General features: G+C 36.6%; 1 protein-coding gene across 5 annotated transcripts in view; it reads left to right on the top strand.

The window, feature by feature from the left end:
- Positions 1–15,237, top strand: part of LOC139122144 (high affinity cAMP-specific and IBMX-insensitive 3',5'-cyclic phosphodiesterase 8B-like) — a 455,871-nt gene that overhangs the window by 36,329 nt on the left and 404,305 nt on the right. For 4 of the 5 annotated variants that reach the window (XR_011549410.1, XM_070687564.1, XM_070687561.1 and 1 more), the window contains exons 2-3: positions 4,523–4,579; positions 11,062–11,252. Coding sequence is in view for 4 of the 5 variants with exons in the window: in XM_070687564.1 (XP_070543665.1) it covers positions 4,523–4,579; positions 11,062–11,252 (248 nt within the window). In the remaining variant the exon portion in view is untranslated. The remainder of the gene's footprint in view (positions 1–4,522; positions 4,580–11,061; positions 11,253–15,237) is intronic. The other variant, XM_070687562.1, reaches the window with a different exon arrangement.

Raw genomic sequence — 15,237 nt, forward strand, 5'->3', positions numbered from 1 at the left:
TTGTTAAATATCGTGTATACACTCATCCTGGCCTGCCACATGTAACCAAATGTGAGCAAAATGTCATTGATGCTATTTTCATTTTGTACTTCAGATCCTTATGGCGAACGCGAGCGTTGTTAGGAGCAAACTACAAATTCGGCAAAATTTGCATGCTTATTGCTAATCCCCGTTTTCGCTGTAATCTGATTGCAGCCAGTAATTTTGTTATGAGGACTGCAAATCTTCAAAACGGGAAATTTAAAACTTTCATCTCGCCATCACTTCTTTGCATTGTGTCAAAAACACTATACTAATGTCTGAGTAAAATAGAGGAAGGTTACTCGGCGATTCTCATTAGTGTATTTTAAAGGGACATTATCAGTAACTTTTGACTAATTTTTCACTACTCTGTTTCAAAGTATCAGCTACAGAATTTTACCATAATCCGATCATCATGACCAATGCCCAGGTGTCCTGCTTGCCGATATGTGAAAAGACCATTGTTATTGTTCATAAATGTATTCTAGTCTTGACCTGAATACAAAATTTAAACAATAACAATGCAGATTATAATCATATAGGGTATATTTATGAGCTAAACATTAGGAATTTCTCCATGGTTCAGGGATTCAAACCAGAAACTGCAGATGATACACAGAACAAGCAAAATAAAAACATGGGGCCCAGGGAGCTGATCTACGTCCTTTGTGCCTCCTTAGTGTTTATTATTTACCATAAATGTGAAGTTTTTCAAAAGGTCAAGTTGTTTGGACATAAAGAAAGTTATTTGAACTAGTTGGTTACTGCTCCAGCATAAGTTCAAGCTTGGAATTAGTATCAACAGCCTTGATATGTGTGAAAGTGAATTAAGAATAAGAGATGGGACTCAATAGGATCAACAATATCTAAAACAGGAAACGGTGAACTTATATAATGCAGAAGGGGAGAAAATTTAGCCACAAACTATTGTAATATAATGGATAATGGCTAATCTAAACCAAATCACTTAAACTGGATTGTAGGCATTTATTACACATGTATCTATTGTCTATCAATTAGAAAGTAAATTTGGACCATTGACTAAAAAACATTTGCTTTGTTACACTCACCACTTATACATAGTATTTGGAGTGTACACCTATCTCAAATACATGTTCAATGAAAAAAAGTTTGGACACTGTAGGTCAAGTGCATCTTAATCTATGAGACTTATAAATAAGCTTACCCCTCAAGTACCGTATAAGGCAAAAACAGTATTTAATTTTTAACTCACATTGGTTATACCAATGTGAGTTTTACCAATGTGAGTTTATCGTATAAGCTGAAGTTGATGGTGTCTGTATGTATGTGTGTATGTATGTATGTATGTATGTATGTATGTATGTAAGTATGTACGTACGTACAGTATGTCCGTTAGTATGTACGTATGTACAGTATGTCCGTTAACATCAAAAACACGCAAACCGCTGCATATTTCAGCTTGGTATTTGGTTTTTGGATGCATCCTGGGCTATAGATGGGATTTTGTTCAGATGAAGTCTGCATTGCCAAAATTATGCATATGAGCTTACAAAATGTGAAAATGGTCAAGAAGTAATAAAGAACTGCTGTTTTGATTGCTTTGAAAATTTGTGTGCAAGTACCTTAGGTGAACCTTATACAGTTTTATGAATATTGTGAAGATATCCTTAATTTTGTATTTTTGCTGAATTTTTTGGTGATTTTTCTCATTTTCAGTAAAAATTCTTCTCTGAAACTGCCATCCCAATCGCGCTCCAATTTGGGTTGGATCTTTGCGGGGATGTACACTTCTAATTTGTTGAAATTATGACAAAATTGGGAAAATCACTATTTTGGAGCAATTTTGTCATTTTTGGTCAAAAATTCTTAAACAGTATTTTCTTTTTAAAACCCATGGACAGACAGCTTTTATATTTGGTACACAGACGTACAAAGATGACAATAGTTAGATATGTGGAAACTGTCCTGAAATATACAAATTTGTATTTTTAAGACAATATTGTCATTTTTGGTCAAGAAAAAGTTGTTCTTAAAATTACTTGTTTGATAGCTTTGTTATTTGGTATAAAGTCCTGAGGGATGTCATTAGATAAATTTTCTGTTCAAAGTGTTGGGAAACCCCCAAATTTGTATATTTTAGGTAATTTTCTCAGTTTCTGACCTTAAATGACCTACACCAACCTAGGATATGTTGTGAGACAGTTTCGAAGGCTGTGAACATAATTTTGTCGTATTTGGTATCAATTTGTACGAAAATTTGATCCTAAAGCTGAGGTTAATTTTTCATTGTGGACCAATTTTTGCAACTTTTCTGTGTAAGACATACAAGAACTGATGAGAAATTTGGATCCAGGATAATTCCAGTAGCCACCAGCGGTTTTTCCTATATCAGTCTGCGGGGCTGCGGTGGGAGGCCGTTTAACGCCGGTATAAACACACAGCCCTGCCATGCAGAGCTAGGCATTGATAGTGAACTGTCTGTCACCGCACCGGCATGCGTTGGCTGCACGTAAAAGCAACTCAACTTTCCAAGATCAAATGGTCAGTATCTTGTGAAAACAGCGACATAGCAATGAAAATTGTTTTAGTCTGTGCTTTTAATCAAATGAAAATGCATGTGGCCTCAGTTTTCAATTTCAACGGCCTAGGTCCGATTTTTCTGTCTGATCATTGTCGTAAACCACGCACCTCAGCCCTACCCATCAAGCGATTGATTTCTGCGTAGGTCAGTGGAGCGAAAATTATTGCTCTGGCTCGCGAGAATGTCGCCTGATATACATTTCCGTGCGTTGTCGCCCCCGTATGTATCTGTTGCGTTTTTACCGTACATGTAGGCATTTGTAATCTGTGTACTGTAATTCCCCGGACTGCCTTGCTTTTAGTTACAAGTATTATGGTGTTTACTGCTATCAGCCCTAACTATAGGTACATGCTGGAATATTAAAATCCAAAGCACTCTTTCATTCTGCACCTATCTTTGTCACACATTCTCTTGTTTCTTCCGCTGCTCTGGTCTCTGGAACTTCGCTTTTGCTTGCAAATGCTTTCTAGTCTGAACTTTGGATCTGCTACCGTCCTTGTCACTCCTATCACAGTCCCTGTGCTCGTATATCATCTTTTCCTGGTGCACGATTGTAATCTTGTACTTGAAAAAGAACTGCGTCCAATTCATTAACATTTAATGTGTACATCGTGAAAACCACATCATGAATACTGATATGTGTGTGATCATTTTTGGAATACAATAAATGTATCAAGTGGCGTTTTGGAAATTCGTATGATCCGAGTCACATGTCTGACAGACTAAGTACGAACATGCTATGGCTTCTGAAAGTGCTAAGTGTGTAAGCGTGTGGGAATTTTCGAAGCATTTTTTCTCGTTTAATTTGTCAAATTATCAGCAAATACCTCAATACTTCATGATAACCCTTTCTTCTCAATCGTTTCCTGGAGTTTCAAAGTCATACGAACGAAAATGAGTGAAAAATTTTGATGCAAAAATCGTGCATTGGCGAGAGTGGCCGCTATGTTTTCAACTCTCTATTTTTAGCCCACTGAGCCTGTGTATACACAGTGTTCTATCGCATTTTGAGCGTAAGCGTAAAGATACTGAAAGTATTTATATATAAATAGCCCATGATTCGAGCTTTATTTTCGTGTTTTTCGTTTGAATTTTGGCCAAATAGTCGCTTTTTTAGCGAGTTTTGAATTTTTAAAGCATCTAAAAACATTAAAATGACTTTTAATTAACAAACGAAAGAAAAAAAATAAGAAATTTAATTCATTATCTACAAAATGAAAATATTTTGTACAAGCTAAATCATGCAGCTCAAAAGCAAACGATCAATGTTTTGGACGAGTGTGAGCGATTTTCGCGGGGAATCCCCAGACCTATCGTTCATAGCTGCGGCGCTCGAAAACGCCGTCAGTTTCTGTGGAACGGGATGAAATTATCTTTCAGGCGAGGTGTTTCAAGTCACTCTTGAGAAAAATTAATTATTTATCAGTTGTTGTTTTACCGTTTCATGACACATTTTTTTATTCAATCACTTATTGACCTGAAAAACAACGATATTTAGTACTCTTTTTCAAAAGACTTTAGTAAGTAGCTGCCGGTACGGCTGTCAAAATACTATCGTTTTCAAAGTACATTTGAGTGAACTTTGTAAATTAAGACTCTGAACCATAGTGTAATGTTTTGCTTGGAATTTTGATGCTATTGAGGTTTATTCGTAGTTTTTTATAATGATTGTTTAACTTATTTTTGTGTTCCTTTCCATCATCAAACATCGACAAGTATAAAACTAGCCCTATAAATAGTATAATCACATGAAGAGTTTTGTTAACTGGTCAATTATTTATGTTAGTTCTTGATATGTCATTAAAATATTTGTTCCCAAAGAATGACTGCATTCAGTGTTTCATTGCATTCAATTTTATTTTCCACTGCACTGTCTTCACACATGCTCATTGGCCACGGTGTCCACCCAAGTCTCACTTTGATTTGTTCCTGTTATAGGAAGCATCAAATGAACTTAACTTTGGACCAATGAAAATGAAACAGCCAAATATGCAGGTAGGCTATAACTGTCTTTTAAGTAAATACACAACTTAGATCAAAGTCCCAGCTCTCTTTCATGGTTAAAAGAATATAATACAATATTGCTGTTATAATATTTTGACGTTTCCTTTAAGCTTTTCAGTGCAAGTCCTTAATCATAGAACTCTATGGCAGTTTACACCCTGACCTATATTTTCGTCGCTGATGGTGAGATTATACACGGGGCATTATTTGGTATTGCAATTTTGTTTCATTCTTCTTTAACAATCCGTTGTACAAAACAAATCAGAATGTTTTCGCTGTTTTGAGCTTATATACTGTGTTTGATAAAGTCACTGCAATGCATTGTGGGATAACTAGACATGTTCTGATGGTCTGACTTTGAAGTGAGTATTATTTTCATTAGATGTGAATGCCTGGAGACCTTAGAATAAGGAAAGCCGGTGTATATAGCCACCGGAATCGGGAGATTTAAACTTTGGTCGCGGCAAAATATGTGTCTACCTGTTTGACTGATTCCCATCTTGCATGGCAAATTCGAGTACTGGCTAGTATATTTCCCTCGAGGGTAATTTCAGCCCCTCGTCTGCATTGGTCGGAGAATAGGAGTTTACATGTATATGTGTGTTAGTTTGAACTTTGCCAGTGGAGATTATTGCCTTGTATTTGCCGTTTTAATATGATTGCGGCAACCCGGGACGGCCTGTTGCAGATCGCGTGTAATTTTCATGTGCGGAAAAAAATATCTGTCAAAACGAAAATAAGATTTGAAGGGACTATGTGTGTAACTGTCACTGGCCCGGCTATCCCGCAAGCCTTCCAGTAGAAAACTGAACGACTTATCAAGTAGTTATTGTGTAGTGATTAGGTCTGTACCGGCCCAAAACGACCTATTTTTTGGAAAATAAGTGGTTGGAACTTCATACATACTTATTTTGTGATCATACATACCTAATTGTTTTACACCCGGAGAGCATAACTACCTACTTTGTTATCTACTTGGTCAAAATAAACAATTACGTTTAATTTCCTACAGACTTATGTGGTTTTGGGCCGATGTCGCGTATAATTCTGCGCTATATAGAATGGTGACAGTGACAGGCATACGCTTCCCTCCGTCTGTTCACGCAGATATCTCCGAGACGCCTGGAGCGATTTCATTCAAACTTGGTACAAGGATTACTCCTTATGTCAGGCATATGCACAATAAATTCTTTTGCAATCCGACCAAATATGACCGTGTGACGGTCATTTTATTGAAAAAGTGGGGACTATGTCACTGACAATGACTTTTTGAAAAAGAGCTCTATTTCTAAAGTGACAGCACTAAATTTGATGAAACTTTGCAAAGATGTTTGTCACACAGAGCTCTGATAGCACACAGTCAGTATTGCATCAATTAATTGCTAATTTGCATATTTGATGAACTTTTGTAATTAGGGTGATATGTATAGAAATACTGCAGCAAATTTGATGAAACTTGGTATAGATCTTTAGCATACAGTGTTATATAAGTTTGCAAAGACACTTAGTGGTGTCATGCAAATTCAGTGTTGTCCTGAGAAGCCAGGTGCCGGGTAAATAACCCTGCTGTTTTGCATTTTTTCCTGGCTACTTTTAACGTCATTAGATTATTTTATAGACCTGTAATTTCGGGATTGCACAGCTAGCTGTTAGACGGCACACGTACAATTAGCAGTTTCGCGACCCCTTTCCCCGCATGGAATGCACAAACATAAAACAGTTTCTAAATACCCGTTTGTGGCTTTTTGAGCCTGATCTTTTATTTGTTAAATAGTGTGATTGGCTGATGGACGCGCCTATGGTGTTGTCTTTGTTACGAGCAGTGTAATTGGTTTGATTAGTATGAAGGTCATCTTAGGTCATGATTTTTAGCAATGGCGTCAAAAAGAAATGTGGTGTTGGCCACTGGCACCTTGGCCATGGAATATTTTTCCCGAAGAAAGCCCGTTCGAAAGGTATACTTGATTCCAAAAATATATTTAGTTTATGTATGAAAAACTTCAATTTCACTGAATTTGTGAGAAAAAAGCGCCAAAAAGATGTGATTTTGATTGACGATGCGAAGTTCATGAGACTGCTGCAAGTTTTCCGCCGCCGCGCTGGCTGCCAACATCACGGTCACCACGAGTATGATCTTCTCAACAAATCAAGTTATTCTCAGAGCGATACCGACGCATTTTCTGTATTTAAAAAAAAATTAGCTAGAACTGCTTTTTTTAGAAGCAACTTTTTTATTGAATTGGTATTTTTTTTCATTGATTATTTTTACGTACTAGAATCCATGGTGACAGGCATGTGTGTTGCTGACCGTTGCCGACCGGCGCATCATCGTCACGGCTCACGTCTTCACCGTGGCGCTGATCCCCTGTTGCTTAAGACAACAGGACAATATGTCGTGGATTCTGGTATGGGTTCAATTTCACTGCGCCTCTCTATGTTTTCCATGTTGGGTTGCCCGATAGTGTATTTCGATGGACCCTCTGAATCATTTGTGTTTCACGGACTCGTGGAGGAAATTTGAAAGAAAATAGAGTTGTTTCCTTCCGAGGCCTTGCTGCATATCTGCTTTGATCAATTTGGGGACAGCGATGATCGTGCGCGGTTTGCATTTAATTTGTTGCAACATTTCTGTCAATCACTCACTTTGTGTCATCAGTTTCAGAAACTATCGCTCGCCTGAAAATTAGCAACGTAGTAAGTACATAGGCACAGCTGACATGGTAACGTGCCTCTGACTCGACGATACCGATTTTTCAGACTACCGGTACACTCAGCGAATCCGAAACTTTCCACACAAAATGAGTGATTGACAGAAATGTTGCAACAAATTTAATGTTAAGTGGGCACTCATCTCGTCTGGTTGTCGCCTAAGCTCAGTCGCGGAGAGTGCTTTCGCAAACATTTTACTATTATCGTTTGCGTATAGAAAACTCATAACAATGAAAAAATGCGTAGAGACTCAATCCAATGCGTAATATTATTACGCATTGGATCGACTCTCTACGCATTTTTTCATTGTTATGAGTTTTCTATATACGCATTTTTTCCGTAAATGCGAACACTGTTACAGTGAATTATCTTACCGATGTTTTTCTTAACAAAAGCGAATGTGTTTTGATTAGAAAAGAATGAGTTTGATGGTTTTGGGGAAACTACTATGTGGTAATGAAGAATGGGAAATGAGCAATGAAATGAGCAGACAGCCGGTGATTTAAGATTAAATGTTACATCTTCACTGCAAATAAAACCATAAGTGTGTCATAAATAATACAAACAAAACAAAATCATGTATAATAATCGCAATCATACCAATCCATAATCCAATAACACTAGGTCAAAATTTGTAAGACAATAGTTGTAAACATAGACACAAAACAGCACAGAACAGACAGTAAATAGATGGTACACAAACAAAGTCAAATTCATGAAAGAGAGATATATGGACCTCTGGCCAAAAGACCAAGAAGTGATGTCAGGTGTTTGTTTTGTTGTATGTGAGCCATGTCTAAGACACACAACAAAAGTATTGTTTCAGTCTCGGCTAAATGTCACCTCAGATGCCACCAGAGAACACCATTTCCACCCCAAAATTTCATTTTTCGCCTTGCGAGAGGGGGGACACCCCCCTCTCGCGCTCTCTCCCCCCCTCATTGCTACGCTCACTCACCACTTGGTCGCTTCGCTTCCACGCAGTCCACCTGTCTACTGTCTTAAATTACCAGGCTACTTTTAAATATATGTAGGACAACACTGAAATTAAGTGCTAATTTGCATATTTAATGAACTTTCCGAATTAGTAGGCTATGTCCTGAACCACTTCATCAAATTTTATAAAATGTGTTACAGATGTTGATCTTGCAGTACTGTAACACTGTGTGAAAACATTAAGCAGTGTCATGTAAATTAATTGCTAATTCGCATATTTGACAAATTTTTGTAATTAGTGTGATATGTCTAGAAATGTTGATCAAATTTGGTGAAACGTGGCACAGATGTTGATCTTTTGACGGCATAATGGCATGCATGTAGTAGTATCATGTCCATTAACTGCTGATTTGAATATTTAATGAATTTTCGTAATTAATCTGATATGTCAAGAAATTATTCATCAAATTTCTTTTAAACTTGGTATGGATGTTGAGCTTACATTGCTTTAACATTTGAATTAAGACATTTATCAGTGTCATTCAAATTAATTGCTATTTTGCATATTTAATAAAATTTCCTAATTATAGGGGGCTATGTCCAGAAATACTGCATCAAATTTGATGAAACATGGTGCAGATGTTGATCTTTCAGTACTGTAATACTGTTAGAAGACATTACGCTGATATCAAGTCAATTGACTGCTATGTTGCATATTTAATGAACTTTCATAATTAGTATGATATGTCTAGAAATGCTGTATCAAATTCATGTGTTACAGATGTCGATCTTCCAGTAGTGTTATGGCATGCAAAGATATGTAGTAGTATCATGTCAATTATTTGCATATGGAATAAATTTTCGTAATAAGGCTGATATGGTGAGAAATGGTCCATCAAATTTCATGATACTTGATACAGATGTTGAGCTCACATTGCTTCAACATTAAATAAAGACACTGTGAAGTGTAATGTTAATTAATATTTAATTTACCTATGTAATGAACTTTCCTAATTAGAATGATATTACAAGAAACACTTCATCAAATTCGATGAAACTGTGTAAAGATGTTGCTCTCACAGTGATGCAATACAATTCATTGACACTTGGCAGTATAGTTTATGAAATGTGATACACGTGATAATCTGTCAGTGTTATAATAGAATGCAAAAATGTTTGGCGACATCCTGTTGATTAATTACTAATTGACTTATTTAATGACCCTATGTAATTAGGGTGGCAGTCCACATTGGTTTTACGTTTTCACTACCATTGAACTCATCTTTAATCACAGATCTAATAATGAACAGGACTATCCTGTCAATTAAAAGGACTCAAAATCAAATAACCCATCAACACGTGGGGACTGTGTCATCAACGATGACTTGTTACGATATTTTCATGTATGGAGCCATAACTCAGGCACATCTCAACCGATTTTATTCAAACTTGGTACAAGGACATTGATCTATATCATACATATTCATGTCAATTTTTTTCACGATATGATCCAGTATGGCCACATGCATGGCGGCCATTTTGTTACAATTTTTTCATGCACTGAGCCATAAATCCGGCACATTTCACCCGATTTAATTCAAAGTTGGTTAAAGGACATTGGCCTATGTCATGCATATCCACATTGATTTGTTTTGTGATATGATCCTCTATGGCCATTGTGCGGCGATTTTGTTACGATTGTGTCATGAATTATCATTGTGAATTAACACTGATTGTGGAATTGAACTTAATCTGTGACTGGTGTCTCATGGGGTAAGGAACTTTGTATTGATATGAAAACTGAACTTTGTAATTTCTAACACTAAATAATAAAGTGTGGTGATTTTGACTGTAACAATTGATCGCCAGCTACTCTGAAATGCAAAAAATCTCAAACCCATGCCTTGATGCACATACAGTTGGATGATTTTATTCAGATTTGATGAAATATCAAATGAGTAATATGAAAGGAAAATTATTTTTTGAAAACTGTTGAAAATATAGTCTCAGTACTATACGCAGATACTACTCACTCTAGATCTATTGTATCTCTATTATATGTTCCTTATGGACAGCTTTGTTCAAACAAGTTGATGGAATAACGACATGTAATATGCAAATGAACAAAATGAAGAAATGGTCAAATATAACATACTGGTAATCAACTTATTAATAGCCAAGTGACTATCTCTGTTAGAATTTTATAGTTGCAAAACTTTCCAAATGAACTAAAATGTGAAAATTCATGTAGTTGCTCCTCAATATTTATGTTATATTCACACTGTGTTCAACTTGAAGCAAACTGCCACTAATGGCAGTATTTGCTTCCCAAAAGTGTTGACTAGACTTGAATTTCAAATTTGTTGAATGTGTCCCTCTTGAGGAATAATGTTTAGCTGGTGATTTTATTTGAGTATTATAAAGTAATGTGTGAAAAGTAAATTTTCTGTGCATATTAAGTTCTAGTATTTTGTCAAAGCATCTCTGAAATTATTTAGCCAATACTGGTTTTTGTTTGGCGCTAGGTGCTGAAGAAATGGCTTCCTTCAGATTAAATTAAATGATTGTGAAAGGCACAGTTGCAAATGTTCAGGTCAATATATTCCAGCAGAATTACATGAGGTATGCACCAAAGTCTAAATTTATTTGCTGTGGTTTGTAGTGAGCCACAGGATAGTTCAGTTCATGAAATGTGATAATGTACTGATATAAAATATATATGTGTATAAATTCATCTCCAAAGCAAAGGCTGTAACATTGAAACATGTCGACTGAATATTAAAATTCTTATCTGACTTTTTTGTGCTGTTATATCTTCTTCAATTAAGATCCTCTTGGTATTTGCCAAGGAAGATGCCCAAAGTGATGGGTTTTGGTGGGCAGCTGATAAAGGTGGATATAAGTGTAACATTGTGAGAAATCCTACTTCTGCCCTGGAGTGTTTCCTTGAAAAGCGCCATGATGTCATTATCATTGATCGCCGACACTGTAAAAGTTTTGATGCTGATGCGTTGTGCAGGTTAGTAAATCTTTATAGTGATGCAATTCTTGTGCAGGAAACAAACAGGAAAAGTATTATTAGTCCCCACGGACACCGTCCGGGGGGACTTATAGGTTTGGTCATGTCCGTGCGTGCGTGCGTCCGTGCGTGCGTGCGTCCGTCCGTCCGTCCGTTCACGCAGATATCTCAGAGATGCCTGGAGCGATTTCATTCAAACTTGGTACAAGGATTACTTCATATGTCATACAGATGCACGTCAATTTGTTTTTTGATATGATCCAATATGGCCGCCAGGCGGCCATTTTATTACGATTTTTTCATGTACAGAGCCATTACTCAGGCATGTTTCAACCGATTTTATTCAGAGTTGGTACAAGGACATTGACCAATGTCATAGATATGCACGGCAATTTGTTTTGTGATACGATCCAATATGGCCGCCAGGCGGCCATTTTATTACGATTTTTTCATGTACAGAGCCATTACTCAGGCATGTTTCAACCGATTTTATTCAAAGTTGGTACAAGCTTATTGACAAATGTCATGGCTGTGCACGGCAATTTGTTTTGTGATACGATCCAAAATGGCCGCTGTGCGGCCATTTTATTATGATTTTTTCATGTACAGAGCCATAACTCAGGCATATCTCAACCGATTTTATTCAAAGTTGGTACAAGGACATTGACCTATGTCATACATATGCACGTCAATCTGTTTTGTGATACAATCCAATATGGCCGCCAGGCGGCCATTTTATTACGATTTTTTCATGTACAGAGCCATAACTCAGGCATGTTTCAACTGATTTTATTCAAAGTTGGTACAAGGACATTGACCTATGTCATACATATGCACGTCAATCTGTTTTGTGATACGATCCAATATGGCCGCCAGGCGGCCATTTTATTACGATTTTTTCATGTACAGAGCCATTTCTCAGGCATATCCGCATGTTTCGACCAATTTTATTCAAAGTTGGTATAAGGACATCGACCAATGTCATAGCTACATGTATGCACATCAATTTGTTTTGTGATGCGATCCAATATGGCCACTGTGCGACCATTTTGTTACGATTTTTTCATGTCCTGAACCATAACTCAGACATGTATCAAGCCAATTCATTCAAAAGTATTTTTATCACCGACCTAATGAAGAGGCCTGTATCCTCTCTGAGGACCAGTAATCAAAATACCCATTAACAAGTGGGGACTGTGTCATCAACGATGACTTGTTACATGTAAATTGTGCAAAACTTCATAATGATGAAAAGAAGAATCAACTGTAGCAATCACTGGGAAAGTGTTAAATCTGTTTCTGTAATTAATCAGTACAAAATGACACAAAAACCTGTACAAGAAACAGAAAATCTCAATTTTCAATACTGAAAATGTGATCAACAGTGAATATAAATTAAAGTTCACTCAGTTGTTCCTTGGTGAAATGTGAAAGCTAGTAGAATTGAATAAAATTCAGTTTTTCTGCAGTCCAAAACAGTTTGTTGTCAGCTAATTGAAATATAACTGGCATGCCTTCTTGTGAAAGCCAATCTGGACTGTCACCCTAATTATGATAGGTCAGAGCTGCATGTTGCCAACACAGTTTTTAACACAACTGACTGAAGGTCGATTGTGTTTTTTGTGGTTGGGTTGAGTTCACGTTGGACAGTGAAAATTTTCCATAAACAACAAAAAGTCAAAAAACAGCTGAACAGACTGTGGTGATATTTGGTACGGATCTTTAGAGCATGTTGAGGGTTCTAATTTGTTAAAATGGAGCCAAACGGAGCAGCAGTTAGATAGTTTTGGGTGATTGCTAACCCCCCTTTTTAACAAATTTATTTTTAGGGGTATTCCTTATTTGTATTTTTGGCAGGTACAGTATAAATGCACAAGTTTAGCTATTTTTGCAGTGGAAAAAATGTTACTAGTTTTCCCAACATGCCTGTGTATAGTGAACTGACTTATTTTGTGTCAAGTTCTGATATCATTTATGTTATACAGAACTGTACTTTTAATTACCCTTATCTAATCATTGATACATTCATCAATATCATATTTGTTATACAGAATTGTACTTCAAACTTCCCTATTCTAATCAAATACATTCATATCAATAATCAAATATATATAAATGCATTGATATCTACTTTTGTGTTGGAAAAAAATATATTTGTTTTCCCATAGACCACCGTGTAGGGAACTGTGCTGTAGGGGAATGTAGAAAATGCTTTTCTAGTGACTTATAAAGCGACCTACAAGGAAAGAATTATTGATATAAGGGCTCAACTACATGGAATCAATAAATTATCAACAGCATGTCTGTTTGGACTTGAAATATTGATTCTGAACAACTGATTATAGAGTGTAATACAAAATTTTATAAGTAAACGTAGTGTTCACCTTCATTACCATAGTATAAGCAAACAGCATGTTATATAATATTTCCTAGCAGAAAAAAATGAATATTTTGATTCAATTTTTGGATAATATTTTTATAACATACATCAGAAATAACTGAAAAGTACATCAAAATACACAATATTATAATTGGCTCAAACAAAACTTACATACTTCAGTACAGTATCTACTTAGACTATAATATCTTAAATTTTCAAATCAATAACAGCTTACTGATTGGAAAGAAGTATCAAAGACACGTCAGTAAAATCAGAGATGAAATTTGAAACTACAGAACTTGATCAAACAAAAGCATAGAAAATCCAAATCTGATCTGAATATTGAAATTCTTGCACAATTATTTCCTGGACAAATTATGACTGGTAAGAGTTCTAAATATAAAAAGAAACTTACAAGTGGTTGCAGAACTTTGTAAATGTTATGAATGATGGAGGTCCCTTAATTACTTCTCATTTTCAACATCTGAAAAACTGATAGTATACTTGCTAATTTGATGTAGTTTCTCTTCCCTATTCATTTTGCTGACTGCATTGCTTTGCCTGCCTCAACATTTGTGCCCCTCATGCATCAGAAGCAGGGATAACCCAGGCTCAAGAACTGCATGAGATAAATCCCACATGAAAAAAAACAGTGGGAGAATTTCAAAGTCTGTAGGAACCTAACTTTCCCTGCACATTGGTTAATTTACATAACAATAGTTGTAATTGTTATGGTAATGAGTTTTTAATGTTCCAAACAATGCTATCTTAGCCACATTAGATGCAGCACAGTCCCTCTATCTGGAAACGCCTATTGTAAAAGGTGTTAATCACCTAGACCGCACAGCCAAAGCGCAACACGGTCACGTGATACCAGTGCGTCGCTTGGTTTTGACCTCTGTGTCAAGGCAGATGTTGTCCTGTCAAATCTTCACTGTTTTTGGCACTATAAAGTGTTCTCTGCATCTATCTTCAACACCAAGACAGAAATAACCATATCCTGAAACCGGTGTGTGTTTTTCGTGATCCTTCTCCAATCGTAAATAATGATAGTTTGCGCTAAATTTCTGGGGTTGATCACTTCGAATGTGTTGACAAAGGCGCAAGCAACAGCTAGAATCACAACGGAAAATTTGTCGTCCCTTTCTCTTGCAATGCTTGTAGTCAGTGTCTCCAAATATGATCTAAATATGTTTTCTGTGTAATATTCTGTGAAATCATGTCTGTTAACTGAGCAGAATGGGAACGACAACTGCAGAAATGCACGTTTATTCGCATATTTTCCCATGTAGGCCTAGCGTCGGTAACTGGTCGTTTTGGCACCAAGTCGTTTCGACCCAAGTCATTTTGGCCTCTCAATTTCCGGCCCCAAGTCACTTCGGCACCGCAACCCAAGATGTTTCGGCATCCGTGTTTTCGATTTTAGTAATTGACTGATCCGTCATATTCGTAAGTGTGACCTTTGAGTTCTGAAAAGTACTTTTATGTGCATTTTGTGTGACTTTTGCCGTGCTGTTACGGCACCGCTTTCAAACTTTTGCCGTGTCGGTGGCTCTCGCTATCGATATCGCTATCAATAAACTTGTGTCACAGATTCGAAAATGA

This window comes from Ptychodera flava, chromosome 21, assembly GCF_041260155.1.
Source record: "Ptychodera flava strain L36383 chromosome 21, AS_Pfla_20210202, whole genome shotgun sequence".
Lineage (NCBI taxonomy): Eukaryota > Metazoa > Hemichordata > Enteropneusta > Ptychoderidae > Ptychodera > Ptychodera flava.